The sequence below is a fragment of the Mirounga angustirostris genome, unplaced genomic scaffold (genome assembly GCF_029215605.1).
Source record: "Mirounga angustirostris isolate CCGP_5_RB_7025 unplaced genomic scaffold, mMirAng1.0.hap1 SCAF_5, whole genome shotgun sequence".
Taxonomy (NCBI): Eukaryota; Metazoa; Chordata; class Mammalia; order Carnivora; family Phocidae; genus Mirounga; species Mirounga angustirostris.
Genome location: NW_026991713.1, coordinates 163838493 through 163866071, shown reverse-complemented (window position 1 = coordinate 163866071; position 27579 = coordinate 163838493). Strand labels below are relative to the sequence as shown.

Sequence of the window (27579 nt, the reverse complement as noted above, 5' to 3'; positions counted from 1 at the left end):
AATTTGAGAAGTATTGCCATCTTAAGAATATTAAATCCTCTGACCCATGAATTTGGGATTTAAAAAATCTTGGGCGCCTGGGTGGCTCAGTTGGTTAAGCGACTGCCTTCAGCTCAGGTCGTGATCCTGGAGTACCTGGATCGAGTCCCGCATTGGGCTTCCTGTTCAGCAGGGAGTCTGCTTCGTCCTCTGACCCTATCCCCTCTCAGGTGTTCTCTCTCTCTCATTCTCTCTCTCAAATAAATAAAAATAAAATCTTAAAAAAAAATCTATTTAGGGATGCCTGGGTCAGCTGGTTAAGTATCTGTCTTCAGCTCAGGTCATGATCTCAGGGTCCTGGGATCAAGCCCTAGGTCCAGCTCCCTGCTCAGTGGGGAGTGTGCTTCTCCCTCTCCCTCTGTTCCTACACCATACCCCACTCGTGCTCTCTCTCTCTCAAATAAATAAATAAAATCTTTTAAAAATATTCAGAATTACATTAATTGAAGTATGTCTGGCTGGCTCAGTTGGAAGAGCATTCAGCTCTTGATCTCAGGGTCATGAGTTTGAGCCCCACAGTGGGTGTAGAGGTTACTTAAAAAAAAAATTTTTTTTTAAATTACATTAATTGATTTTGGATGTTAAACCAACCTTGCATTCCTGAGAAAAATCCCACTTGGTAATGCTGTATAATAATTTTTATTTATTTATTTTTAAAGATTTTATTTATTTATTTGACAGAGAGAGAGACAGCGAGAGAGGGAACACAAGCAGGGGGAGTGGGAGAGGGAGAAGCAGGCTTCCTGCCAAGCAGAGAGCCCGATGTGGGGCTCAATCCCAGGACCCTGGGATCATGACCTGAGCCAAAGGCACACGCTTAACAACTGAGCCACCCAGGCGCCCCTAATAATTTTTATATATTGCTAGATTTGGTTTGTTAGTATTTTGTTGAGGATTTTTGTAAGAAATACACTTGTAGTTTTCTTTTCTTGTGATGTCTTTGTCCAGTTTTATTATCTGGATAATGTCCGGTCTAACTTCTGGCCTTCACTTTTCTTCCGCCCTAACTTCCTTTACCTCCCTGGCTCTCTACCAGGACTGTCCCAGGTAGAGAGTACATCCTGGGAATGCCAAATCATAGGCCCTGCTGCTGGAGCAGCAGCTGGTATCTGTACTATAGACCACAGTCATCACCCCCTACCCAGCCAAATGGCTGGATAAATTACGGGCTTCTCACAGGAGAATGCTCCAGGACCAGGGTTGAGGATGAGATAGGGGAAGGCAGCAAGCTTTGTAGGCAGGGCAGTGATTCTGGATTCAACCAAGATTTAGAGGCCAGTTCTCAATTATCTACACATAGTCCCCTCTCAACAGAAATCCCTCCACCTGGAGCCTGCCTTCCTTTCAGTCCCTAGCCCTGCTCTGACCTCATCTACCTACTCCTATTCAGCAAGCTCCAGCAAACAAATTTGTTTCTTCCCAGGCTTGGGGCCTTTGCACTTGCTCCTCCCTGGGGATGGAACACACTGCCCCAGATTTGCCCATCCATGATGCTCTTTCTCAGCTCCAGTCATACTGTATTAGGTTTCTATTCCTGCATATTAAATAACCACAAACTTAGCATCTTAAAAACAAAACCCATTTTTAAAGATTTATTTATTTATTTGAGAGAGAGAGAGAGCGCGCGCACCAACAGGGGGCAGAGGGAGAAATAGACTCCCCAATGAGGACGATCCCAACACCGAGATCATGACCTGAGCTAAAATCAAGAGTCGGATGCTTAACCTACTTGAGCCACCCAGGCGCCCCACTCATTTCTTATTTCATAGTTCTATAGGTCAGAAGTCCAGGCTGACTCACCTTGGTCCTCTACTTAGGGTCTCACAAAACTGAAGTCAAGGTCTTGGCCAGTCTGGGTTCTTATCTGGAGGCTCTCGCATAGAGTCCACTTTCAGACTTACCCAGGCTATTAACAGAATTCAGTCCCATTTGGCTGTATTACTCAGGTCCCTGTTTTCTTTCCTGGCTGTCAGTCAGAGGTTGATCTCAGCTTCTAAAGGCCATCTACATTCCTTGGCTGGGATCCCTTCAAAACTGGCAATGGCACATCAAATCCTCCTCTTTCAAATTTCTCTGACTTCTGTCTTCCTCTTCTGTTGCTAGCTGGAGAAGCTTCTCTGCTTTCAGAGTTCATGTAATCACATTGGGTCCACCTGAATAATTCAGGATACTCTCCCTATTTTAAGGTCAACCAATTAGTAAACTTAATTACATGTGCAAAGTCCCTTTTGTCATGTAAGGTAACATATTCATAGAGATTAGGGCATGGAATCTTTAGGGGCCATTATTCTCCTTACTACAGTTCACCCTCTAGCCCTCAAAGATTTGTCTGTTCCACAAGCAAAATACATTCACTTCCTCCCAAAGTCCCTAAAAGTCTCATCCCATTACAGCATCAAGTCAGAGTCCAAAAAATCTCATACAAATCTTATCAAGTCCAAAGTCCTAAATCTCATTATCTAAAAGTAGATGCAGATGAGGCTCTGGGTGTACTCCTTCCTAGAGCACAATTCCTGCCATCTGTGGACCTATGAAACTAAACGAGTCATGTACTCCCAATGTGCAATGGTGGGACGTGCATAGGATAATAGTTATAGACATTCTGGTTCAAAATGGGAAGAAATGGAAGGTAAAAAGGAGTCACTGATCCAAAGCAATTCCAAAATCCAGCTGAGCAAATTTCCTTAGGTTTCCAGTTCTAGAAGGACTCCTCCAGGGCTCTGTTCTGCCCTGAGCTCTCGGGTCTGTCCTTTGGATTAGTCACCTTCTCTAAGAAGCCATTCCTGACTACCTGTTAGCACACCCATCTCCAAACCACTTGCCATTTTTTGTCATACATGTCATGGTTTTGGAATATCTTAGTTATTTCTTTACTTGTCCTTTCCACTAAAATAAAAACTCCACGAAAGGCAGAGACCTTGTCTGTATTTTCACCTCTATTTCTCCAGCACTTTCCATAATATCAGGTACATAACTCTTGCTCAGTATTTTATGAATATATGAAGAATGACTTAAATGTGGAATGGGGCGGTATGGTAGGCTAAACAATGGCCCCCTAACCATGTCCACATCCTAATCCCCGGAACCTGAGAATGTTGCCTTAGATGACAAAAGGGACTTTGCAGATGTAATTAGGAATTGTAAAATGGGAGATTATCCTGCAGTATCTGGATGGGCTCAAAGTAATCAGAAGCATCCTTATAAGAGGGAGACAGGAAGGGCGCTTGGGTGGCTCAGTTGGTTAAGCGACTGCCTTCGGCTCAGGTCATGATCCTGGAGTCCCGGGATCCAGTCCCACATCGGGCTCCCTGCTCAGCAGGGAGTCTGCTTCTCCCTCTGACCCTCCTCCCTCTTGTGCTCTCTCTCATTCTCTCTCTCGCAAATGAATAAAATCTTAAAAAAAAAAAAGAGGGAGACAGGAAGGTCAGAATCAGAGCAGAAGGTGATGTGACAACGGAAGCTGAGCATGGAAAATGTTCTTTGAAGTGGAGGATGAGGCCACTAGTCAGGGATGCAGGCATCCAACAGAAGCTGAAAAGGGCAAGCAAACAGTTCCTCCAGAAGGAGTCAGCCCTGCCAACTCCTTGACTTTAGCCCACTGAACTAATATTGGATTTCTGATCTCCGGAGCTGTAAAAGCATAAATGTGTGTTGTTTTAAGCCACTACATTTGTAGTACTTTGTAACAGGAGTAATAGGAAATTAATACAATTGGGATGGGTTAACACGGCTAGTGTGTGGCTGTGACTGCTGATGGTCCCCCAATATTCATCCTTCCAAAGTTAGCTTGTTTCCTGGGAATAGTTCCCCAGGTCCCCTAGAACTTTTATCCAGACAAAAAGCTTGCCCAGGGTGAAGATTTTATTTCTTGGCCATGTGACTACATTCTGGTCAATAGGATTACAGCAGAAATTCTCAGTGCAACTTCTGCAATTTAGGGTAAAGGACAAGCCATCCCCTTCACTTTTCTGCTTCACAAGGGCTAAACTGTGGAAGTGGTGATGGACCATCTTAGACCATGTGGGTGAGGGCAATATCCCAGGGATGGAACGGCAATAAGATAAATAAAAGAATTTATTATTGGGGTGCCTGGGTGGCTCAGTTGGTTAAATGTCTGCCTTTGGCTCAGGTCATGATCCCAGAGTCCTGGGATCGAGCCCCACATTGGGCTCCTTGCTAAGCTGGGAGTCTGCTTCTCCTTCTCCCTCTGCCCGCCACTCCCCCTGCTTGTGCTCTCTCTCTGTCAAATAAATAAAACCTTTAAAAATTATTTTTTTTATTATTATTCATTGGTCCTGATGACTTCATGCAAAGACCCACCATACTAATTTGGACTTTTATGTAAGAGAGAAATAAACTACCTTTTGTAAGCCATGGTTAGTTTGGGTCTCTGTTTCATGCAGATGTACCCATAGGCAAAAATACAGAATTTCCACTTATTATCCATTATGTTGGGGCTTCTCGGAAGGGCAGACATCCATGCAATTAAGGCAAGTTTGGGTTTTATTGTTTTTCCTTTTGGACAAGTCCCTTGTAATGGTGCCATTGTGGTCTTAGGACATATGTGAGATTGGCATTTACTAGGCACCAAGTTGATGCTAGAAGGTCTGGGGCCCCATCCCCCAGATGTCTTTCTAGTTCACATAAGCAGCTACCACAAGTTGCCAAGAACCAGCAAGAATCAAGAAGGCTCACTGGACCTGAGGGTAAATATCTCTAAACAAGGGGCAAGCCTCAGACCTTAGAGAGCCACTGCAGCTCATTTTGGTATGTCATTGTCTTGATGATAGGAAAGGAGAACTACGGGGCGCCTGGGTGGCTCAGTTGGTTAGGCTTCTGCCTTCAGCTCAGGTCATGATCTCAGGGTCCTGGAATCAAGCCCCACATCAGGCTCTCTGCTGGGTGGGGAATCTGCTTCTCCCTCACACTCTCCCTCTGTGCTCTCTCTCTCTCTCAAATAAATAATGAAATCTTTAAAAAAAAATAGGAAAGGAGAACTGAATAGAGAATCTCTGCAACATGGAGGGAGCTTTTATCAGTCAGCTAGGATCAAATTATGCTGCAGTAACAACCATCCCAAAATTTCAGTGGCTCACAACAAATGTGTTTTATTTTTTTTTTATTTGCTAATGTTTATATCAGTACACTAAAACTAAATTTTAGAGACACTGGATATCATTAGTTTGGATACCATTAGTTTATTATAAAAGAGAGAAATGAAAATTATTTACATGATGAAAGATTTCACAACTTCACTGGAATGGGCAGCTTCACTTTGTGCCATTTTAATAATGATTTCAGTTCACATACTTTCCAAGAATGTCACCATCTCTAAGTAAGAAATAATCCTTGTCATCTAGAACTAATTTGGTGCCTCCATATTCTGGGAGAAGAATTTTATCTCCAACTTTCACACTAACTGGTTGAATCTCTCCACCCTTTCCTTTAGAGCCTGATACAACAGCTACTACTGTTGCTTGCCACACTTTTCCTTGAGATTTTCTGGAAGCATAATACCTCCTTTGGTTACAGTTTCAGCTGCACTCCTTTCAACTAAAACTTGGTCAAATTGGGGAAGAAACTTTCTAAACGCCTGCCCTGCCATAACTCCAGACGCCACAGTTTGTACTCTGCTCTAGAGCTGCCGCCCCAAATGTGTTTTTCTCACTCATATTCCATGTCCTCTGTTGGGGGAGGTCACCGAGAGGATATGACTGCCAGTTGACCTGTGAGCAGCACCCCCACAATCAAAGGTTCCTCATACCCCTTCCATGTCCTTGGAATGTACTTGCCTTCCCTGCGCCCAGAGACTGCCCCAAGAATGCAGCTTTGAGAGAGCACCGTGTTATTGAGACCATCTGGATGGTATACATGACTGAACCCAGTTAAGGCCTCTATATAAAACATTTTTTTAAGAAGGCTCCACGCCCAGTGTGGGGCTTGAACTCATGGCCGTGAGATCAAGAGTCACATGCTCTACTCACTGAGCCAACGAGGCACCCAAGGCCTCTATATAAATTTTTAAGATTTGGTGGGAGCTGAAAAAAAAAAAGATTTGGTGGGAGGTGCAGAGATCTACTCATCTGGTGGCTGCCCAAGACAAGCCTTGCATGTAAGTCCCTTTGCTTCTTAACCCCGCTATGTACCGATCTGCAGTGGTCTGCCTCTTTGTTCAATCTCTCCGTGCTCTCTGTGTACAGGGGCTGGTTTCAGATTTCACTTGGGAAGCTCCTGAGGATGTTATGAACCAACATCCTCCATGGGACAGCTGTTGCTCTGTTCTACATCATCTTCATTCCAGAATCTAGTCTGAAGGAACAGCTTCAATCTGGAATTTTCAATCTCAAGACAAAGAAGAGAAGAAAGGTGTCAGTCCCCATGATGGCTCTTAAAGCTTCCTCTTGGAAGTAGTACATGTTACTCCTACTCGAGTTCCATGGCCTAATGCAAGCAACATACCCAAAGCTGATGTCAGTGGAGTAGGGATATATGATCTTTTCATATGGCGGGGCCCCACAGAGAGGGTTAATGAATGAGGGTTTTTGAACGATTGTGAAATCCTCTTAGTCTGCCTTCTTTGTCACAAATACGGCCTTTGTGTTTCTTCTACATCAAAATAAACACATATCCTTCCCCAGGGAGACCACCCAACTGACCCATCTAATCATGGCATCAGACTCAAGTCCAGGACCACTAATAGTCTCTGTATCAGGTCCAGAGGCGGCTTCTCTTGAGCCAGAGACCTATGAACCAAAATGATCACCATCATCACCATCATCACAAGTTACCTCCCCACACACATCCAACATATGAAGTGGAACAGGGACAGGATAATAGCAGTAAACACTCCCATTTAGAAGGAAGAATGGGAGACACACAGCACTTACTGGTCCACAGTAATTGCAACATCCTGCTAAGCAGATGTTGCAAAGGCCCCCCACCTTTACCTGGGAGTGGGATTGCTTCCTGGGACTAGTTCCCTAGTTCCCATAGAGTAGCTCCTCCTTTCCCATTTATTCTCCCTGGCCACATTTGAGAAAACATTGGAGGTTATGCCCTTCTGAGGCAAAGCAGCTTTCCGTCTCCTTTATGCCCATAGAAATTTGGGAACCCTCAAGGTCTTGAACATTCATGGTCTTTTAAAAATCCAACCTAGTGGGGGTGCCTGGGTGGCTCAGATGGTTAAGCATCTGCCTTCGGCTCAGGTCATGATCCCAGGGTCCTGGGATCGAGCCCCACATCAGGCTCCTGGCTCAGCGGGGAGCCTGCTTCTCCTCCTCCCTCTGCCTCTCTCCCTGCTCATGCTCTCTCTCTCCCTCTCTGTATCTCTGTGTCTCAAGTGAATAAATAAAATCTTAAAAAAAAAAAATCCAACCTAGTGGCTTTTTGTGTGGAGGGAAAGCAGCTTCTTATCTATTTGATTCCAGTCAGTTCTATGGGCTAACTGCCAAACCCACAATTCTCTTCGGACATGCCTCTCTCTTTAGACTTAATTGTAAGCAAATGGAACCTACTAACTCCTTTGGGAATTGCACTCTTAATCTCACTTTTCTGAATTACCTTGACTAACTGAAAGGCTTTACTGGGAACCACTCTGACCAATTCAGAAGTTTCTACAAAAGGCATGAGAGTCATACACTTGATAAGACCCTTGCCACAAAGATTAATTTCACTCAACCTTTTCAGCTTAAGGGCCTTGTCAACTGTATCTTTCACTGGTTAAAAATGTAGATCACCTTCATGGAGTTTCTATAATCTCTTCCATTTCTTTTTTTTTTTTTTAAGATTTTATTTATTTATTTGACAGAGAGAGACACAGCGAGAGAGGGAACACAAGCAGGAGGAGTGGGAGAGGGAGAAGTAGGCTTCCCGCGGAGCAGGGAGCCCGATGCAGGGCTCAATCCCAGGACCCTGGAACCATGACCTGAGTTGAAGGCAGACCTGAGCCACCCACGCGCCCATCTCTTCCATTTCTGCCTAAAAACTGGCCAATTATTTTCGGAGTCATCTCTTTCTTACAGTAACTTGTCAAATGTACCCCCAAAGCAATCAAGTCATGCTACTAATATTCTTTCTCAAATTCTTTTTTCCCTAAAGCCCCAAGCTCATTTGGACATTATTTATATTCTTACTTATTTCCAGCCTACCATTTAACCAAATGCTTCACTACTGCCTAACACATATCACCATCTTTCCAGCTTCCACTAATGGTTTCCTCATCAGCCGCTGCCTAGCTCCAGAGCCAATGGCACATAATTCAGATTCATTTTTAATGTGGTAGCACGCACTTCTGGGTACTAGTTCTGTGACAGTTGGTTTAGACTTATTCTGATGTGGCAACAACTATTCTCCAAATATCAGTGGTTCGCAGCAAGTGGGAAAAGAAAAGGCAAGCTGCCAGGCTACTTACTGACACTTAAATATCTGAAAGTGATACTTTACATTTCTACTCACATCCCATTGGCCAAAGCAAGACATATAGCCAAGCCTACTATAAGTGGGGCACGAACGGATATAATCCTATAGTGAGTGATCCAGTAGAAAGGACAGTATATATTTGGAACAATACTACAGTCTATCACAGGGCTGTGATATCACAAGAAATGTCAATCACTGAGCCCGTCCACTCCTCCTTTATACACACTCTGCGGCAGTGTTTTGTACCATGTAAACACTTCACATACATCGTGGTCAAGGGTAAAGTCTTGACTCGAGCTCAATTTAGTAACTTTCTTTTTTTAAAGATTTTATTTATTTATTTGAGACAGAGAGAATGAGATACAGAGAGCATGAGAGGGAGGAGGGTCAGAGGGAGAAGCAGACTCCCCGCCGAGCAGGGAGCCCGATGCGGGACTCGATCCCGGGACTCTGGGATCATGACCTGAGCCGAAGGCAGTCGCTTAACCAACTGAGCCACCCAGGCGCCCTCGAGCTCAATTTATAGGCTGGTCAAAGTAGCCTGACCCAGACCAGTCAGGTTCTTTTTCCTGGCAATCTGAACCATAAAATATCGAGTCAATGAGGCAATAAGCGGGGAGAGCTACAGCTGAAAAGTTATGATGCAAGATGGATTTGGAAAAGCCACACCCAACCAAGACCCTGTTCCCTGAAAGTTGGGCTGAGAGCAGCAAAGACAGGATTTCAGTGCAAAACCTGCCCTTAACTCCTCATTTAGGTCAGCTCCCCGCAGGGAAAGGGTATACACAGGGGAGCCTGTGAAATCTCCAGTGCATGGGTCCACCTGACTGCTAGGTCTGTCCCAAACTTTGCCACTCATCTGTTCAAAAACCTTCCATGTGTCCCCTAGCCCCCAGGAAAAGTTCAAACTACTGGGCCTGGCATCCAAGGCCTCACTCGGCCATCTAGTTACGTCTGTCAGGAGGTTCTGGACCACTTCCTGGGTGAGACAGGTAAGCAGGCTTTCAGGGGTGGCGCTGTCCAGCAAAGCCAATACAAGGTCACATACCGCACACTGACATCCAGGTGCGTAGATGTGACGCAGTCCCGGCATAGATCTGATCATCTCTATCAGATCCCAGTAGGTGCCAGTGGGTTGTGCAGTTTTCCTCTGAAGGCAGAAAGGTGAGGGGGTGGACAAAGGCGACCAATAGGGCAGAATTCCGCTGAAGATGCAGGCCGCAGGGGAAGAGATGGAGAATTAGGGAAGCCCGGAGGCCCCGTATCTAAATCAGTCTTCTAGTGGGGCAGGATCCGTCTGGCCCCGCAGTTTTCCCAGCGAGTGGACATCCAGGTTGTGTTTGCACACTGGTGAGAATGAGGAGTTCTTTCCTGAGGTATCTAGGGCTTCATCTGTACACAGGACACATGAGCTCAGGCAGGAGGACAAAGGCGTGGGTACCCTTCCAGACTCGTGCAGCTGCCAAGTTCAGCGGTTAGGGAGGGGGACCCAGCCACGCCTTCTCGGGTGAGGTCCCTGACTCACCCTACCCTCTCAAGCCCGTGCCCCCTCCGCCTCATTTAGACGTTTGATCATGCCCCGCCCTGTGATCCAATCACTTTTGGGTGCGACAGAGGACTCGCTGAGGCCCCTCCCATATCCGCGCAAGGCTAATTGTGGTTTAATACCCAGGGCTCACTCCCCCAGGAGGTCCCTGGAAGTCCTACAGACCAATCCTGATGCTCCTTAGGAGCAACATTTGTTCCGCGGGCCAATCATTTTCCACTTGCGGCCAGGCCACGCCCCCTACACGAGGGGCCGAGCAAAGGCTCGGACCTGGCGCAGGCGCCTTGCAACAGCCAAGCCAGGGTCGCTCGAGGGCCACTGGGAGGCGCTGCAGGCGGGTGCCCAGGTGGAAGGAGGCAAAGCAGGCAGGGGTCACTGGGGCCTAATCCCGCCCTCTGGCTCCTCCCCCAGGCCGGGCCCAGGGGCGGGGTCCGAGACTGCACCAAGGCCATCACGTCCAGCCCTCTATGACTCGCGGCACCCCAGCACCCGAAGCAAGCGGTACTGCGGCCAGATGGGCGGGGCAAGGGCAGCCTGGAGCAGCAGCGACGACAGCAGCAGCAGGGGCCTGTGGCATCGAAAGAGGGATGCGACGCGGTGGCTGGAACCCAGCCCCCAGACCTTGTTTGGGGTCAGGCGCCGCCCCACTCCAACCAGGCTTCGGAGCCAGGAGCTAGCCTACTCCTGAAACCAGGTGTCTGGGGACAGGTGCCATACCCAGCTCTGGAAACCAGGCTTCTGGACTCGGAACTCAGAAATCTAGAGCTGGGGCCTGGAGCTTAGGTGCCTCAGAGAAACCAGGGGTCAGGCTCCTCCCCCTCTTCTACTGCTTCAGCAACATAGCCCCCTAGTAAGCAGGTGTGTTGATCCAGAGTCCCTGGCTCTCTAGGCCAGACTCTTAGGTCAAAGGCTATGCCCTTTTCTGGGCACAGGGCTGCCTGCTCCCCTCTGCCTGGCAACTCTCCCCCTGCTTCTTCCCATACTGGCTCCTCCTCATTTAATGTTCCGGTGCCTCTTCCTGGCCTCAGGAATACCCGATGCCCACACACATCTCACCTATGTCCCAGCCTGGCCTGGCCCAGCTTCACTGCTCTGGGGTTAGGGGCTCCCAGTAGTCTTTCCCCAAGGACAATACTGAGCCAGATGCGGGTGTTAGCCCCTCCCTGTCCCACCTGTTCCTACGGAGAGAAGGGCAGTGCCAGCTTGCTGTGGTCACAGCACCTAGAATGGTCTGATTTGAGTCTCCCTCGGCTGGGCCTGGCCCCAAGGATGGCCAGGAAAAGGGGAGGCTGGATGCCTGAAGGGCCTGCGCCGGCCCTTCCAGGAACACACATGCACATGGCAGTCTCCAAGCACTTTTTTTTTTTTTAATTTCTTACAAAACCGTGTGTCCCAGCCAAACAGGACACTGCAGGCCATCCCCCAGGCATTGTGGCCTGAGTGGGGAAGCCCCCATGAATGAGAGGCTGGCAACCCCAGGAGAACTGTCTGCCCCTCTGCTCAGGGCCAGTGTGAGGAAGGGGGTCCCGCTGGAGGCTCTGTCCTGCCCTCCCCCCTCAGCTGCTGGGAGAGAGGGCAGGCCGGGGTCTCTGGTGCTCTTAGTGCCTGCAAGGGAAGGAGGGAGAAGAGGGTCTGAGGGGACGAGGAAAGGCTGGGGCCTGGGATGAGGCAGGCCAGGGGGCAGGCCCACAGTATCTCACCAAGAATGTGCGAAGCTCTCAAACCAATGTGGTGATACCAATGATGACTGCCACAATGACGAGAGTGACAGACACACAGATGGCGATCAAGACTTTCTTCTGCGGGAGAGGAGTTCAGGGAAACTCACTTAGGAGGGGAGGAAAGACCACCAGGGCCGGGGAGGGGAGGGGAGAAGAGGGGAGGGGAGAGGAGGCTCACCTTCCGAGCCTTCTTCTGGTTTTCGAGGGCAATCTTGACATGTTCCTGCCCGCGTTCCACATAGTCTGCTGAGCTCAGGATGTTCTTCTCAATCCGGTTGATCATCTCCCCCTGCGCAGAGGAGGGGGTGGTTCAGGCAGGTAGGGATGACCGGGGGTGGAGGGCCCAGCAGCCCCTCTGCTTGCTCACGCTAGCCGCCTGAAGGCCGTCCGCCGGCAGCAAACGCAGCACTAACACAGGTGTGGGGCAGGACCACATCTGACAAAGTTCGCACACCTGAGGGCGGCTTCCGGGCTCCCCTTTATCATGTGGTCCCTTCCGCCCTGCTCCCTTACCCCCTACAACCTTCATTTGCTGTGGTGGCTTGGAGCCAAGTGCTCATACCTTTTCACAGAGGGTGAACTTTTGTCCCTTCGTAATCTGTCTGAATTCGCCCATTCTTCTAGGCCTGCCTCTCAACAGCTGTGAAGCCCTCCCCATCCCTGCCTCCTCATGGCACCGCCAGCCTTCAGGTCCTAGTACTCCTACTGAATGAAATCCCTCCCCCAGTGGCCCCAAGGCCACTGGCTGCAGCACTAGGGGTCAGCTCCTCCAGGACAGGGCTGGAAGCTTACCTCACCCCATGAAACCAGGGGCAGCAGAAGACCACTCCCACCCCAACCTCATACAGATTTGCAGAGGCAGGCCCTCTGAGGAGTGAGGGCCAGCCTCGGGGGCGGGGGGGCGGGGACGAAAGCCTCGGGGAGAGAGGCTGGAGGGTGGAATGGGCCGACAGTCACAGCGGGGGTTCTTTTTTTTTTTTTTTTTTTTTATTTATTTGAGAGAGAGAATGAGATAGAGAGAGAGAGCATGAGGGGGGGAGGGTCAGAGAGAGAAGCAGACTCCCTGCCGAGCAGGGAGCCCAACATGGGACTCGATCCCGGGACTCCAGGATCATGACCTGAGCCGAAGGCAGTCGCCCAACCAACTGAGCCACCCAGGCGCCCCACAGCGGGGGTTCTGACTGAACACGGTCTCACGTCAAGCCCAGCCGGCCATCTTGGGTGCCCACCTGCATCTCCACTTCAGTAGCCAGAAAAGTGAAGATCTCATGAAGTTCACGGATACTGCGTTCAAGCTGCTGGATCTCACTGTGCCGGGCAGAGATCTCATTTAGGGCCTGTCGAGTCACCTGTGTGTCCTTCAGTATCTGGGGAGTGGATAGGAACGGAGAGACAGGTCACGGGGAACCCGGCAGCAGGTCAGAAGTTCCTGTTGAGCTCTCAGGCAGCCCTCGGGCTTAGAACTGGGGCTGGGGCCCCGATGAGTGACTCTAGGCCTGCTAACTCCTTCCCCTCCGGGCCTCCGTATCCCCTCAATCAGAGAAGATGAGAGTCCCAGAAGAGGGAGGCTAGCTGTGGCCACTCACATTGGACACAAACACCTCGCTCTGCCCACTGTCCAGCATCTGTTCCAGCTCCTCATCAGACACCATTCCAGCATTCGCTGTGAAGGAAAAGGCCAGGCTCAGAGCTGGGTCAGGTTACCTGACCCTGGAGGCCAGACGCCACAACTCACTGATCTTCAGCTGCCGCCGAATCCGCTCCACGTTCTTCTCCCGGTATTCGGACTGTGTCAAGTTGCACTTGTTGATGAGTTCCACGAATTGCTGGGACAGGACCCCGTGCTAGTGGTAGAGAATATAGGCTGGGCACCCCGGAAGGATTTGGCCTCAACATCCCCACAGGTACAGCGAGCAAACAGCGTAAGCTGTTCTAGGTGCCTGCCCCCTTGACCACCATTCTCTCAAAGTAAAAGCCAAAGCCCTTACCAGGGCTTATGAGGCCCTCATGACCTTCCCTTTCCCCCATTTCCCCTGTGACCTTACCTCTTCCAGCCGTTCCCTCCCTCACTCCCTCCAACCATGGTGGACTCCTCCCCCCTCGCCCACCAAAGCCACCCCCACCTCAGACTTCTGCATTCACTGCTCCCTGGGCCTAGAATGCTCATGCCCCACAGAGGTCACCTTCTGCCATCCAAGTACTAACCAGGCCCGACCCTGCTTAGCTTCCGAGATCAGATGAGTTCGGGCACGTTCTAGGTTGAGGTCACCTTCTGAATGAGGTTTTCTCTACCTTACTAAAACGGCAACCGGCCTTCTCCCAGCACTCTCAACCCCTCTTCTCCTCAGTTCTCCCCTTAATGCTTAACTGTGTTCTAAAATAATGTACATATTCACTATGGTGTTTGTCTCTCCCCACCAGAACGTAAGCTCCATGAGGATAGGGTTCTTTGGTTCACTGCTGGATCCCCAACAGCTAGAAAAGGGTCTAGCACACAGTAGGCACTCAATAAATACCTGTGAATGCTTGCTGAACACCAGCCTCACTGCTCAGATTAATATACCTGGAGGTCAGTCCATTGCCTAGATTTTACAGGTCCAGCTGCGCCCTCAGCCTCTCACACTGATGGCCACCACAGGCTCCCCCTGAAACGTCCTCTCATCTTGTCCATTCCCCTGTTGCCTTCAATGTGTTCATTCCTTGGAGCTCCTTCCTCAGAGACATATCTGCTCTCCTGCCTTCAGCTGCACCCTTGCAAGATGCCCAAACTGCTCTACCTTCAATCTAGGGGACTTGCTGAGCTCTGGGCCCACCTACTCCAACTCTGACCTCCAGGGAGTAAAATTACTCCTCACTGGGCACCCGGGGCGGGGGGGTGGGCAGTTAGATCACCTCAAATCTCCTTACTAAGATGTTGATTCAGTGACCTTCCGTCTCCAGGGAAGTTCCTCTTCCTCACTTCCTGAATTCCACCCATGGGGCAGAGCATGTCCCTGTCACATGGGCAGGAAACCTCCCAGTCATTTATGACTGTTCCCCCTTCTTCCCTGGGCAGGGATATTAGCTACCAAACCCTATGTGAGTAATGTCTTTGTCATCTAGTCAAGCTTGACTCCCCATCTTGGTTTCTAGAAAGCATGCCTTCCACAGCCAAACCCAGGTCATATCTGGGGACTCAGCAACTTCTCATTAAATGGACAAGGTGACAGGATGTTAAGTGGACTGGGAGTCGGGAGTCTTGACCTTGGGCAAGTCCTTTTTCTCTCTCAACCTCAGTTTCCCCATTTGAAAACCATCAGATTGGACTTGATCTCTAAGAGCCCTTCCTCCTTACTTCGGCCATCTAATGATCTATGAAACTCTTGCAAAATGTCTTAGTTCTGGGAATAATAACCCACCTGGGTTTTTCTCATCCTTGTGTTGACTGAGTTATAATTCTCATCAGCTTCCTCATTCTGGGGCTCTATGGCTGTGGGAAGATACAAGGGTATTAGTGGGGAAGGGGATTTGATCTGTGATTTCGGAAAATCATGTGGGAACCAGGACACAGGGCCAGGGTCATACCCCATCCATGTAACAGAGAGGTGCTTATCTCCATGGGATTCTTTTGGGAATTATAATTGATTATAAATGGGGCGCCTGGGTGGCTCAGTTGGTTAAGCGACTGCCTTCAGCTCAGGTCATGATCCTGGAGTCCCGGGATCGAGTCCCGCATCGGGCTCCCTGCTCGGCGGGGAGTCTGCTTCTCCCTCTGACCCTCCCCCCTCTCATGTGCTTGCTCTCTCTCATTCTCTCTCTCTCAAATAAATAAATAAAATCTTTAAAAAAAAATAATTGATCATAAATAATTCTGAGCCTCTGATGGGAGAAAGTATATTTTTCTTTGCAGTACATCAGAGAATTCGCACAGGTGTACAGAGGCCTCTTGAGAAACCCCCATCTGCCTGTCCAAAGAATGCACACTGGGCAGCAAGAATTGTAGGAGTAAATAGTTTCCTTTCAAATAAAGGAGCTCGAGAGGCAGGCATGTGCTGTGCAAAGTAGGAAGCCAGGAGAAAGAGATTCTAGGCCTAGGCCTGCTGTGTGACCTGGATACATCACGGGCCTCTCTGGGCCACACACTCCCCAGATATACCAGGAGCTGGGCTGGACCACAGGGAAGGATCTGTCTGAGGCCCTAGGAGCTCACCCTTCAGCTGCGATCGGATCTCCCTCCCCAGCTGTTTGATCTCCTCACGCAGGTTCTGCAGGTCCTGCTTCATACCTGAACAAGAGAAAGCCATGACTCCCAAACAGCAGCCCCTACCTCAACAAACCTCCCTGGCCACCACCTGCATGGAACTACAATCCCCACAATCCCTCCGGCTGAGCTTGCGTTTGCACTTGGGGTTTCACTCACTTTCCTCGGGAAGGGGCGTGGCCAGGATGGTGACCTGCTGCTTCTCCAACTCCCGGACTTTATTCTCCAGCTTGACAATAGTCTGTCGAATTGTCCGGACCTGGGGAAGGTGACCGAGACGGCTGAAGGAGATAAGGGGGTACTCCAGACCGCGCTGCTCCTCGGGTCATCCAGCCCCCTCGCGAAGACAGGGCAGAGACCCCAGCTTCTTACCTTCTGGAAGAACTCATCGTCCGGGCTCCCCAGCCGCGCCGTGCCCGGGTGTACCACGAGCGCGACCCGTTCCTTGTCCTCATCGTCCGAGCTGTCATCCCCCTGCCAGGGCCGGGGTCACTGGCATCACTTCCTTGCTGTTGCTTTCTCCCCGCAGGACTCACGGACTTCCGGGTCTTTCCTTCCTAGCCCTCAACCACCCCTCCCTGCCCCGAAGACCAGGAGTCCTGTATTCCAGCCAGACCCCGTCCCGTCCGCCCGTGTCCAACCCTGCAGCCCCCACTTCTCACCTGCCTCAGTTCGTGGGTCCTGTCGCGCATGGTGGCCCGAGCTCCCTCTCCCCGGCGCCGGAGCCCCGAGGGCCTCAAGACTAAGTTTGGAACTCCCGTACCGCACTCGCACTCTGACAGTGACACTCCCCTCCGCCCTCACCCTGCGGACCCCCAAACCCCCCCACGAGCCACCAGAGGCTCTGTCCCGGGCACCATCCACAGTCAATGGGAAGAAGCCGACCTCGGGGACCCCCCAAGATTCCACAGGTTGGAATTCCCTTTTCTTTCCCCCCCTCCCGCACCCGCAGCCTCAGCCCCGCCCCTCTGGGATGATCGGGGCATGCGCACGGGGTCGCGTCTCTTCCTCGCCCGAGGGAGAGGTTGAGGTCGGAAGCTGCGGCGCCCCGAACGGAAGCAAAGCTGCCAGGACGTGAGAACCCGCCCCCTTTGCCGGAACTGTCCCATCTTCCAACGGAAATCTAGTTGCCAAACCGGGTGGGAATGCGTCATTGGTGCGTAATCTAAGAGGCCCTGCATCTCACATCACCCCATGGTGCCCCCCCCACACGTCACATGACCGGCCCGGTCCCACCTTCGCGGACCACACAACGTGACGCTCTGATTGTCACGTGTCTCGGCGCTGTCAACTCCGTCTCTGGAACACCCTTCTCCCCACGACGTCTCCGGCACCCTGGCGCCCAAGCTACGCCCCTCCAGCCCCCACGAAGCGGGGAGGGGGCTACTGGCTATCCCCAGAGACCTTTTGAGGCAGTGGGTGGTACGCCCCTTGCTGAATTCGGCTTCATTTCTTTTGGGTCCGGGGGTGTGGGCAGACAGAGAACTTAGAATTCGCGGCTGTCATCATCATGGGACCTTGAAATTCAGAGAATAATAAGATCCAGCGTTAGAGAATTGCAGGGTTTTGTAGGCAGAGAATCTGGGGGTGGAAAGTGACCTCACCCAAGGCAGAAATCTCTTCTCCCGCATACTCCTGGCGCAGCCTCTGACAGGTGGGCGGCTGGCGCCCTGCTTGAACACTGCAGTTCCGCCGCACTCACCACCTTCTGAGCATGAGACCATTTCAGGGTAACTAAAGCTGAGAAAAGTGTCTGTATTACATTGAGCAGTCTGCCACTTACGTCTAACTCCCTACCTAGCATCTGGGTCTACCCTCTGAAGCCCGCAAAAAAAATCTGCACACATTCCACATTATAGTGGACTGTGAGCTCTTGAGGTCAGGGCATGGCAGTCCTGTTCTTACCTGAATCCCCAGTACCCAGCACTTATGGGTCCTCAATAAATATCTGTGGACAGAAATTTAGCCTTTCATGTATCTGAAGATAAAGCTCGTGGTTCCCTAGTCTTTCAGGCTTCAGCCTCTCATGGTGACACTGCCCTAGCCCTCTAGATGGTCACTCATTCAATGGATATTTATTGGGCATTTATTATGGGCCAGAGACTGGTCTAGGGGTCAGAGATAAATCAGGGCCTAAAAGACAAAACACCTTTCACTTATGAAATTTAGATTATGTAAGAGGAGTCCCCAAGGCCACTCAGTGAGTCTCAGCATAGCCAGAATAAAAATCAGGTCTCCTGGATTCCAGGGCTCTTTCCAGGGAACTTACATGAAGGTTCAAGCAAAGGAAAGAATGGCCTCTCTCTAGTATGCCCCGGTAAGGAAATCTAGATTCCTGTGACTGAGTTGGTATGGATTTCTGGAAAGTGACTTCTTTGTCTCTGGGCCTCAACCTCCCATCTATACAATGGGTGGCCTAGAGGGATGGGGAGATCATCTTTATGGGTATTCCCTGCTCTAAAGTTCATTGATTATGAGGTTGGAAACTAAAAATGCTGTCTGATTCTACTCGAAGGGCTTTGATCCTTCTATTCCCTTCAGAACCCAGCTCACCTGGGGTTGGGAACGAAGGAGTGAAGATGGTGTGCAGCTCTGATCAACCTACAGGAGGAATGAAGGGTTGGAGGGATTTCGGGAGGCCAAGCCCTGCCCCTTGGGGTCCCCTGGAGATCATGAAGAAGGATTTCTCCACTTTAGGGTCTTTTATATCAGCCTCTGCCTCCCTGCCTCCCCCCATTCCCTCTCTCTCTCTCTCTCTCTCTCATACTTTGTCTCTCTGAGTGGGACAGTGGAAGGGCTTTTGGACATCTGACTCCCAGTCCTGCATGTGGTCTTGAATAACTCATTGCTCTTCTCTGGGACTTAATTTCTCCATTTGACAACTTGGTCTGGTAATTTCTGCCTTGCCTAAGGTAAGAATTGAACAGTATCAAGTGAGGTGAGAAACACTATGGAAGCATCTTGTGAACTGTTGAGGGTTGCCCCCTCTGTGGGCTTTTACAACTGTGGGTTCCAGCTCTCTCTAGGACCACCAGTCCCACCTGCCTCTCTGTTAGCCTCTTGATGGTTTGCCTTCTCAGTTCCCAGCTGTGATCTGGAGTTGTTGGTGCCTTTGTTAAATTTCCCAGGATTATGATACTCATTATTGTATTTGTGGTCTCTGGGTGGGATCACAGGGTTTGGAATGGTGGCTTAAGGTCACTGGAAGCTGGGCTTAAAGCCTCATGGAGTGGTATGTGAAGAGGGTGGGGCGCAGGGTCCATATAGGGAGAATGGCTCTGGAGATGGAGTTCTCCAGAGCTGAGTCCTTATCTCTATGTCATGACTTGGGGGTTATTCCTTTTGGGATCTCTGAACAAGCTTGAAGTGTGTGTTAAGTATATTGGGTCTTGGATGTGTAGGTATTAGGGCTGTGTATGTGTGTTCCTTTCAGTCTCTGGGAAGGTCAAGCCCTACCCAGTCCCAAGGCATGGCAGCCGGTCCGGTCCCCTCCACCTGCAGGTCCCTCCGACCAACATCCTACCTGTACTGGAGCCAGATGACCTGGGCTGGAATCCCAGCTCATTCACCTCATCATACAACTCTCTAAGGCAAGTTACATAACTTTGCTATGCCTCAGTTCCCTCATTTGAGAAATGGGAACAATAACAGTACCAACCTCAAAGGATTGCCAGAAGGATTAAATGAGATGATATGTGTGAAGTGAATAGAACAGGGCCTGGTACGGACTGAGTGCTATGTAAGTGTTTGCTGCCATTATATGGCAGTGCTGCCGCTGATCATTACCCTGAGGGGGTGAGCAGCCCCAGTGTCTCCGCACGGATTCCTCTCTGCTCCTTGTCCAGGGTCTCCTTCCGCTTTCCATCTCCTGCACCCCCTGTGCGTCAGGTACGAGGCTAGGGGCCTTGCCAGCTTCTCATGTCTCTCATGTCTCCACCTGGATCTGACACACCATGTATTTTTTATATTATTTATATATATATATATTTTAAAGATTTTATTTATTCATTTGAGACACAGAGATACAGAGAGAAAGAGAGCATGAGCAGGGAGAGAGGCAGAGGGAGAGGGAGAAGCAGGCTCCCCGCTGAGCCAGGAGCCTGATGCGGGGCTCGATCCCAGGACCCTGGGATCATGACCTGAGCCGAAGGCAGACGCTTAACCATCTGAGCCACCCAGGCACCCCTATTTATATTATTTATATTAATTTTATATATTGTCTGTCTTCACTCCTCCTCTCCACCTACCAGAATGGAAGCTCCACGAGGACAGGGATTTTCACCAGTACCTCCAGGAGCACCTGGCAAATGGTAGCTGGTCAATAAATATTCATGAATGAATGAAGTTATTATTTTTAATGTAATATTTATAGAGCATTTGCTATGTGCCAGGCACCAGTATTAGCACTTTGTAAATATTAACTCATTTAATTTTCATAAGCAGTTCTACAAGATAGGTACTGTTATTGTCCTCATTTTACAGAGGAGGAAACTGAGCCACAGAGGTATTAAGTAACTTGCTGAAGGTTACACAGTAGGGAAGGAGAGAGTCGGGATTTGAACCCAGAAAGTGGAGCTCTAGGTTCTGTGCTCTTGTCCTCTCCGCTATGATCCAAGGAAAACGTGGGCCGGGGGAAGGCGCACTGTGTCCACCTACCTTTGGGAACTTGCTGCCACCTGCTGATGCCCTGCTTTAGATCATCTGTGGGGAGGAGAGGGGGAAGACTTTGCCTGCAAGACTGAGCCTTCTCCCCTCCCCTGTCACAGGGTCTCTCTTCCACACCTGCTGGGTGGGGCTGACCGCTGGGAGGTTGTCTTCTTCCCACTCCCTATTTGCTCTGGCCCCAGGAGCCAAAGATACTCATGCATGTTTCACATAAAGGGCTTCTGTTTATCCTACAAGTCTCTGAGGCGGTTTTTGTGCCAAGCCCCAAGGCCCACAGAGATGAAGCCCCCACAGCTTTCTCCTCATGATTGTGTTTGTGGCCTGACTTTGACCACTCCCTAGAGTTCCATCTGAGAACCTCTCCTCTTCAGACACTACATACAGTCTTGTGGCTTTAACTGGCTCCCAAATCCGTATCTCTAGGCCCAAATTTTCTCCTGACCTCCAGATCCTTGAATCCACTTGTCTCCCAGACATCCCTTCCTGGAGGTCCCAGAGGCACCTTAAATTCAACAACATGTTTCAAACAGGATGCATTGTCTCCCCCTGAGAATCTCCTAAACTAGCTTCTATTTCTTCTGTTGCCTCTCCACGTGGGTTACTCCTGATCACATGGGCCATAACCTTGGCCTTGAACTTCATTTTAAAAGTGATGGATCACACAATTTGTCAGGATAAGCTCCCCTAAAAATACTGGAAGAAAATATGGGCAAAAATCCTTTATAACTCTTAGAGTGAGGAAGCCTTTCCAACTCCAACTCAAAACTCAGAAGCTATAAAAGATTAATACATTTGTCTACATGGAAAAAAATTCTGCATGGCAAAAAAACATCAAAGCAAAATCAAAAGACAATAAACTAGGAAAAAATATTTGCAATTCTTATCATATACAAAGGGTAATCTCTCTGCTATTTAAAGGGCTTCTTCATATTGATAAGAAGGACCAACAGTTCAATAAAAAATGGGCAAAGAACATAACAGATCACAAAAGAGAAAATCCATAAGGCCTTAAACACTTATGCAGATGTTCAACTTCACACATAATGAAAGAAATGAAAAGACAATGAAATGAAATGAAAAGAGATACTGAAATGCCTTTTTTTTCCTTTATTGCATTGGCAATAACCCATTATATCTGACAAAACATTTTGTTTTGTCACTCTTTTGGCAAGACTGTGGGGAAACAGGGACTTTCACCCGTTGTTGGCAGGAATGCAAAATGGTACAACCCAGATAATATATTTTTTAAAGATTTTATTTATTTATTTGAGAGAGAGAATGAGAGAGAGAGAGCACATGAGAGGGGGGAGGGTCAGAGGGAGAAGCAGACTCCCCGCTGAGCAGGGAGTCCGACGTGGGACTCGATCCCGGGACTCCAGGATCATGATCTGAGCCGAAGGCAGTTGCTTAACCAACTGAGCCACCCAGGCGCCCGAACCAGATAATATTTATCAAAATTATAAATGTATACACACTTTGAGCCAGCATTCTCACTTGTGAAAATCTATCTGAAAGGCTACCTGTATCAGTTAGCTATTGCTTCCCAAGAAACCACCTTGATGCTTACTGGCATCAAACAACAACAATTTATTGTTTCTCCAGATTCTAAGGATGGCCAGGTGGTTTTTCTGCTGATCTTATCTTAGGTTACTCACGTGACGGCAGTCAGTGGGCACCTCAGCTGGGGCTGGATGGCCCGTCATGGCTGTCACACTCACTAGTCTGAGACCTTAGCTCTGATGGTTGAGTCAGCTGGGATGGCTGAGCCGCTCTCTCCATGTGGTACTTCATCCTGAATTTGTTTGTTTAAGTAAGCTCTGTGTCCGATGTGGGGCTTGAACTCACAGCCCTGAGATCAGGGTTGCAGGCTCTACTGACTGGGCCAGCCAGGTGCCCCCAGCCTGAGTTTCTTCATAGCATAGTGTCCTCATGGTTCCAAAAGGGTGAGAGTAGAAGCTGCAAGGTCTCTTGAGGCCCTGCTCAGAAGCTGTATGACATTACTTCTGCCATATTCAATTAGTCCAAACAAGTCACAAGTCCATGCCAGTGCAAAGGGGAGGGGGGGAAACAGAATTTTAACTCACGATATCTGCCCATGTATGAAATGACATATATATCAGTGTTACTCATTGGATTTTGTTTGCAAATTTGTCCATCAGCAGGTAAGCAGCTGTCAAAAAGGATGAGGATGTTCATCCCATATAACGTGAGAATGCTTTAAAATATCTTGTTAGTCAAATATCAAGGTGTAGAATGAGTATATCATGCTCCTGTGGTATAAGAAAAGAAATGTGGGGGCGCCTGGGTGGCTCAGTCGTTAAGCGTCTGCCTTCGGCTCAGGTCATGATCCCAGAGTCCTGGGATCGAGCCCCGCATCGGGCTCCCTGCTCTGCGGGAAGCCTGCTTCTCCCTCTCCCACTCCCTCTGCTTGTGTTCCCTCTGTCGCTGTGTCTCTCTCTGTCAAATAAATAAAATCTTAAAAAAAAAAAAAAAGAAAGAAAGAAAAGAAATGTGTCTGTGGGCATGCACGTCTGTGTGTGTGTGTGTGTGCGCACGCGTGCGTGCGTGTGTGTATGCTTGTATCCTCAAAGAAATCCTGGAAAGTTACAGAAGAAACTAATAAAAGTGGTTCCCTACAGATGTTTCCTGAGAACAAGGTGGTAAGCACCGTTGTCAAGAGTAAGAATTCTCACTGTAAACCTTTTATGTCATTTAGATTTTTTAACCAGGTGAAAGTATTACCTATTTTAAATAACTGTATCAAAGAAAGAAGGTACCTTTGAATAATTTCAAACAAAGAGATATGTCTTAGTCATCTTGGGCTGCTGTTACAAAATACCGCAGATTGCTGGCTTAACCAACAGACATTTATTTCTCACAGTTCTGGAGGCTGGAAGAAAAAGATCAGGGTGCCTGCAGATTTGGTTCTTGGTGAGGGGTCTCTTCCTGGATTGCGGATGGATTGCTGCATCTTCGCGTGGCAAAAGGAGGACACTCCGGTGTCTCTTCCTTTTCTTAAAAGGGCTCCAATCCCATCAGGGTCTCCACCCTTGTGACTTCTTCTAAACCTATTTGCCTCCCAAAGGCCCACCCCCTGATACTGTTACAGTGGGGGTTCGGGCTTCAACATATGAATTTGGGGGGGGACACATTCAGCCCATAACAGAATACTATGATCATATTTTCATTTTACAATGATCCTGCTGGTAGCCATGTGCAGGGCCACCACAGATGGCTATCACACAAGAGAGTCACCAACCACATTGTGCACATTCGCATATTTGAATATTTATTACAATTGTCTGACAGATGGAGGTAGAGTGTCCTGAGGAAGGGACACCTTTTTCTATTTGCACAAAGGCGCAATTGCCCTGGCCAGGTGAAGGTTGATTGGGAAATCAGTTAGCAAATAATGAGGCCTGGAGTTGGGGATGGAACATCCATTAAAGTGACAGAGTCTATCAAACATGGTTGCAGATTGGAAAAATTGGTAAGGGAGTAGGAGGGTCCTAGATCACCCCTGGATATCTGGCTCTTGCTATATGTGGAGGCAAGTTTGCTGGAATAAGAGAAATTATTTAAAATAAACTGCCTTTATAAATCATAGCAACAGACTATTAGGAAATGTAAAAATACCATTTATAGAAATATATAGTGCCTAAGTAAACCTTTTAAAAATACGTTAATGTCTTTTATGACAGAACGTTTTACTTTTTTTTAAGATTTTATTTACTTATTTTGGGGGCAGGGAGAGGCAGAGAGGGAGAGAGAGAATCTCAAGCAGACTCCTGATGAGCACAGAGCCTGATGTGGGCCTCGATCTCACGACCCCAAGATCATGACCCAAGCTGAAATCAAGAGTTGGACGCTCAACCCACTGAGCCACCCAGGCGCCCCATGACAGAACACTTTAAATTTTATCAAAAGAGGGGCACCTGGGTGGCTCAGTCGTTAAGCGTCTGCCTTCGGCTCAGGTCATGACCCCAGGGTCCTGGGATCAAGCCCCACATCGGGCTTTCTGCTTGGCGGGAAGCCTGCTTCTCCCTCTCCCACTCCCCCTGCTTGTGTTCCCTCTTTCGCTATCTCTGTCAAATAAATAAAATCTTTAAAAAAATAAACTTTATCAAAAGATTTTAAAGAAATCCAAAACTAATGGGTAGATATACCATGTAAATGGACAGGACGATGTCAATATTGTAATGACATCAGTTCTTCCAAAGTCAGAGCCACGATCCGGTCTCCGCTGCATGACATGGACTCTGGTTCTGATGGAGAGAAGGGCTGGAACGAGGCCCCCAGCAGCCAGATACCAACCGGCTAAGAGAATGTTTCGCTAGTCCAGGATTTCTGCCGGGATTGGATCCCAGCTCCTGCCTTGAATAAATTACTTAAACTCCGTGCACTTCTGTTTCCTTGTCTGTGGATGGAGATAGTGACAGTAACCTTAGATGGCTGTTGTGAAGATTAAATCATACGAATAAAACACATAAAATAGGACCCAGCACGTGATGGCACCATGTGAGATTTAACTATTACCATCACTACTAGTATCCGTGTTATTGACATTATGTTCATTTTACAGGTTCATGATGGTTCGAATAGGCAGTGGAAATAGGGAGAAGGCTGTGCGGCCAAATTCCAGGGCTGTAATGAATAAAACCTGAAAGCCGGATGTGAGGGGTGGAAGAACAGGACAACAATATTCTTTCACATCTGCTTGAATTCAGATTTTCTAGTTACAGATGGCTTCCATGCCTGTTTTCTCAGTAAATCCTCACACTGTGCCTTGGGGAGGGGGGTGGTGGTGAATCTTATGACCCATTTTACAGATTTGGGACCTAGGACTTAGAGAAATTAGGTTACTGGCTCCATGGAAATGGACAGGTTGATGTTTGTTTTGCTCACCACTCTACCTGAAGCACCACAGCATAGTCTTGCCACAAGGAGGAGGGTCTCCATAAATACTCCATAAATAGTGGGGTCTCCATAAATACTCACTGGTTAATGGATGAATAGGTCAAATGGGTATTCATTCTTCTGTTCCTGAGCACAGCAGGTGTGAGAGATGGGTCCTGTCCCAGGTACCATGGGGAGGCAGAGATTAATCAGATGGGGTCCTTGAACATGAGGCCCTCAGAGTCCACTGGGCTGATAAGCTATGTGAAAATTTCTCCACCTGAAGTACTGAATCTTCCTTGAAGGACAGGAATAACCCAAGCGCACTGCAAAAATAAGCCTTGGTCGCATTAAATCCCTGAGATTTGGGGGATGTTTGTTATGTAGCATAACATAGCCTTGGCCCTGCCTAGATACACGGTTGTTCCCAAACTTGACTAAACCTAAGAATTTCTAGAGGTAGTTGCTCAAAACCCAGGTTCCTGAGCTGCAACACAGATCTACCAAATCAGAATTTCCAGGGAAGAGCCTGGTAATCTGCATATTTAACCAGCTTTCCCCTCCATCTTCAGAAGGGTCAAGAAAGACTGAGCAGCTAAACTGGAGGGAAGGGTAGGAGTGGGGCTTCGGGATGTGAGAGGGAAGGGGTGTTCCAGGAGTCGGGAGGAACATGAGAAAAAGCATGGGGTGGGGAAATGCGGGGACTAGCGTGTCACTGGAATCGGAGTACATGAGTGATGGTGGCGTGTGCTGAAGGGGGAAGGCAGGGTAGAAGGTCTGGGCTTTATCTCACAGACAGCGGGAACGTGGGGAGGCCTTCCGAGCAGGGGCCGGACTGGTCGTCCTGATGCTTTAGAAAGGCCAGTCAGGCTGGGAGACGGCGCAGGAGGCTGGGGCATGGTGCAGGCGACCCATCTCATAGGGTTATTAGGTGGACTTTAAGAATCGCTGAACAATGAGAGGAATTACGACTGTTACCACATTGCATGTTCCTGCATCCACCTTTGGAGCTGCAGCCAGATTTGAGATGCACACCTTTCACTCATTCCTTTATTTCACAAATATTTGGGCACCTTCTATGTGCTGGGTGCCTATGTGCCATTGGAGAACCAGCCATGACCAACACACACAAAAGTCCCTGCCTTCGTGGATTTCCTTTGTCCTTATGCCTGGGTAAGGGTGTGAAGGAATATGCCATTCATTCATTCATTTATTCATTGAGATTTTTAGTGAACATCTGCTTTGCGCCTGACCTTGGTTGCTGGAGAGAAGCAGACATGAGTCAGGCCCAGTCTGGTCTCATGGAGAAGCTGACTCAGCCCACACCTCCTGAGGTTGTTTGCCTAGACTGCTGGGAGAGGCCTGAAGGGTGGTAAGTCTGACTATCCAAGAAGGGGCAAGACAGGGTCCTGGGCAGAGGGGAGATGGCACGGTGAAAGGCTCCGGGGTGTCCAGGGTCTGGGATCCCATGGTGTGGTTAAGGCTTGGGGTCTGCAGCCCAGGGAGGGAAGTGGTAGGAGAGATGAGGTGAGGGTGGTGGGATTCAAATGCCAGAGCAGCTACTGAGTGTAATCCGGGAGGCCATGGCCTGGCGGGCGGAGTCATTGGTGCAGGGGACTGATATTACCACATTTGTTTAGGGGACAATCACACTAACACCTGGGGAGAAAATGGGACATTCAGGGAAAGGGCTGCAGGTGGGGGGACCAGAGAGGAGGCTCTTGTGATGCTCCCGGTGAAAGCCAATGAGGGCCTAGACTGACCCGAGGTGGTGAGGAGGGAGAGGACCCAGGAGGCAGCTCTGGGTTTGGCAGTTGAGGGAGAAGCTTTAACACTGTGGTTTTACAAGAATAAGGTTTGTAATCAAAGGCTGCCTGCGAGAGCCCCAGCCCTGTCCTTTACTAACCTTGTGAACTTAGGTCCATTACTCAAGCATTCCAAGCCTCAGTTTCCTGATCTGCGCACTTGGGATCATGGCGGTAGCAGCTCCGTTGGGAAGATTCTAGGAGCTACTCAGCATGGCACCTAGGACGCAGCGGACGCTCAGAACATGG

General features: G+C 49.1%; 1 protein-coding gene and 1 pseudogene across 2 annotated transcripts; both read right to left on the bottom strand.

The window, feature by feature from the left end:
• Positions 1-1647: 1647 nt before the first annotated feature.
• Positions 1648-5915, bottom strand: LOC135364573 (10 kDa heat shock protein, mitochondrial-like; annotated as a pseudogene).
• A 718-nt stretch (positions 5916-6633) lies between these two features.
• STX4 (syntaxin 4) lies at positions 6634-17013 on the bottom strand. 2 transcript variants are annotated; one of them, XM_054507598.2, is made up of 11 exons: positions 16627-17013; positions 16337-16438; positions 16124-16223; positions 15914-15988; positions 15123-15193; positions 13460-13568; positions 13311-13387; positions 12954-13091; positions 11903-12013; positions 11704-11802; positions 6634-9849 (listed from the first exon to the last, which is right to left on the bottom strand). In XM_054507598.2, exons 1-10 carry the CDS (start codon positions 16654-16656, stop codon positions 11722-11724), a joined length of 894 nt encoding a protein of 297 aa, XP_054363573.1. In that variant the 5' UTR covers positions 16657-17013; the 3' UTR covers positions 6634-9849; positions 11704-11721. The 2 variants fall into 2 exon arrangements, with proteins under 2 accessions (XP_054363573.1, XP_045731337.1); XM_045875381.3 differs by lacking the exon at positions 6634-9849 and adding an exon at positions 11357-11608.
• Positions 17014-27579: the final 10566 nt, after the last annotated feature.

Coding starts and splice junctions, on each gene's coding strand:
- STX4 (XM_054507598.2), bottom strand. CDS start 16,656: ATGCGCGACAGGACCCACGAACTGAGGCAG. Junction 15,989..16,123: donor CACGCCCCTTCCCGAGGAAA/GTGAGTGAAACC, acceptor TCTCTTGTTCAG/GTATGAAGCAGGACCTGCAG. Junction 13,388..13,459: donor TCGGCGGCAGCTGAAGATCA/GTGAGTTGTGGC, acceptor TTTCCTTCACAG/CGAATGCTGGAATGGTGTCT.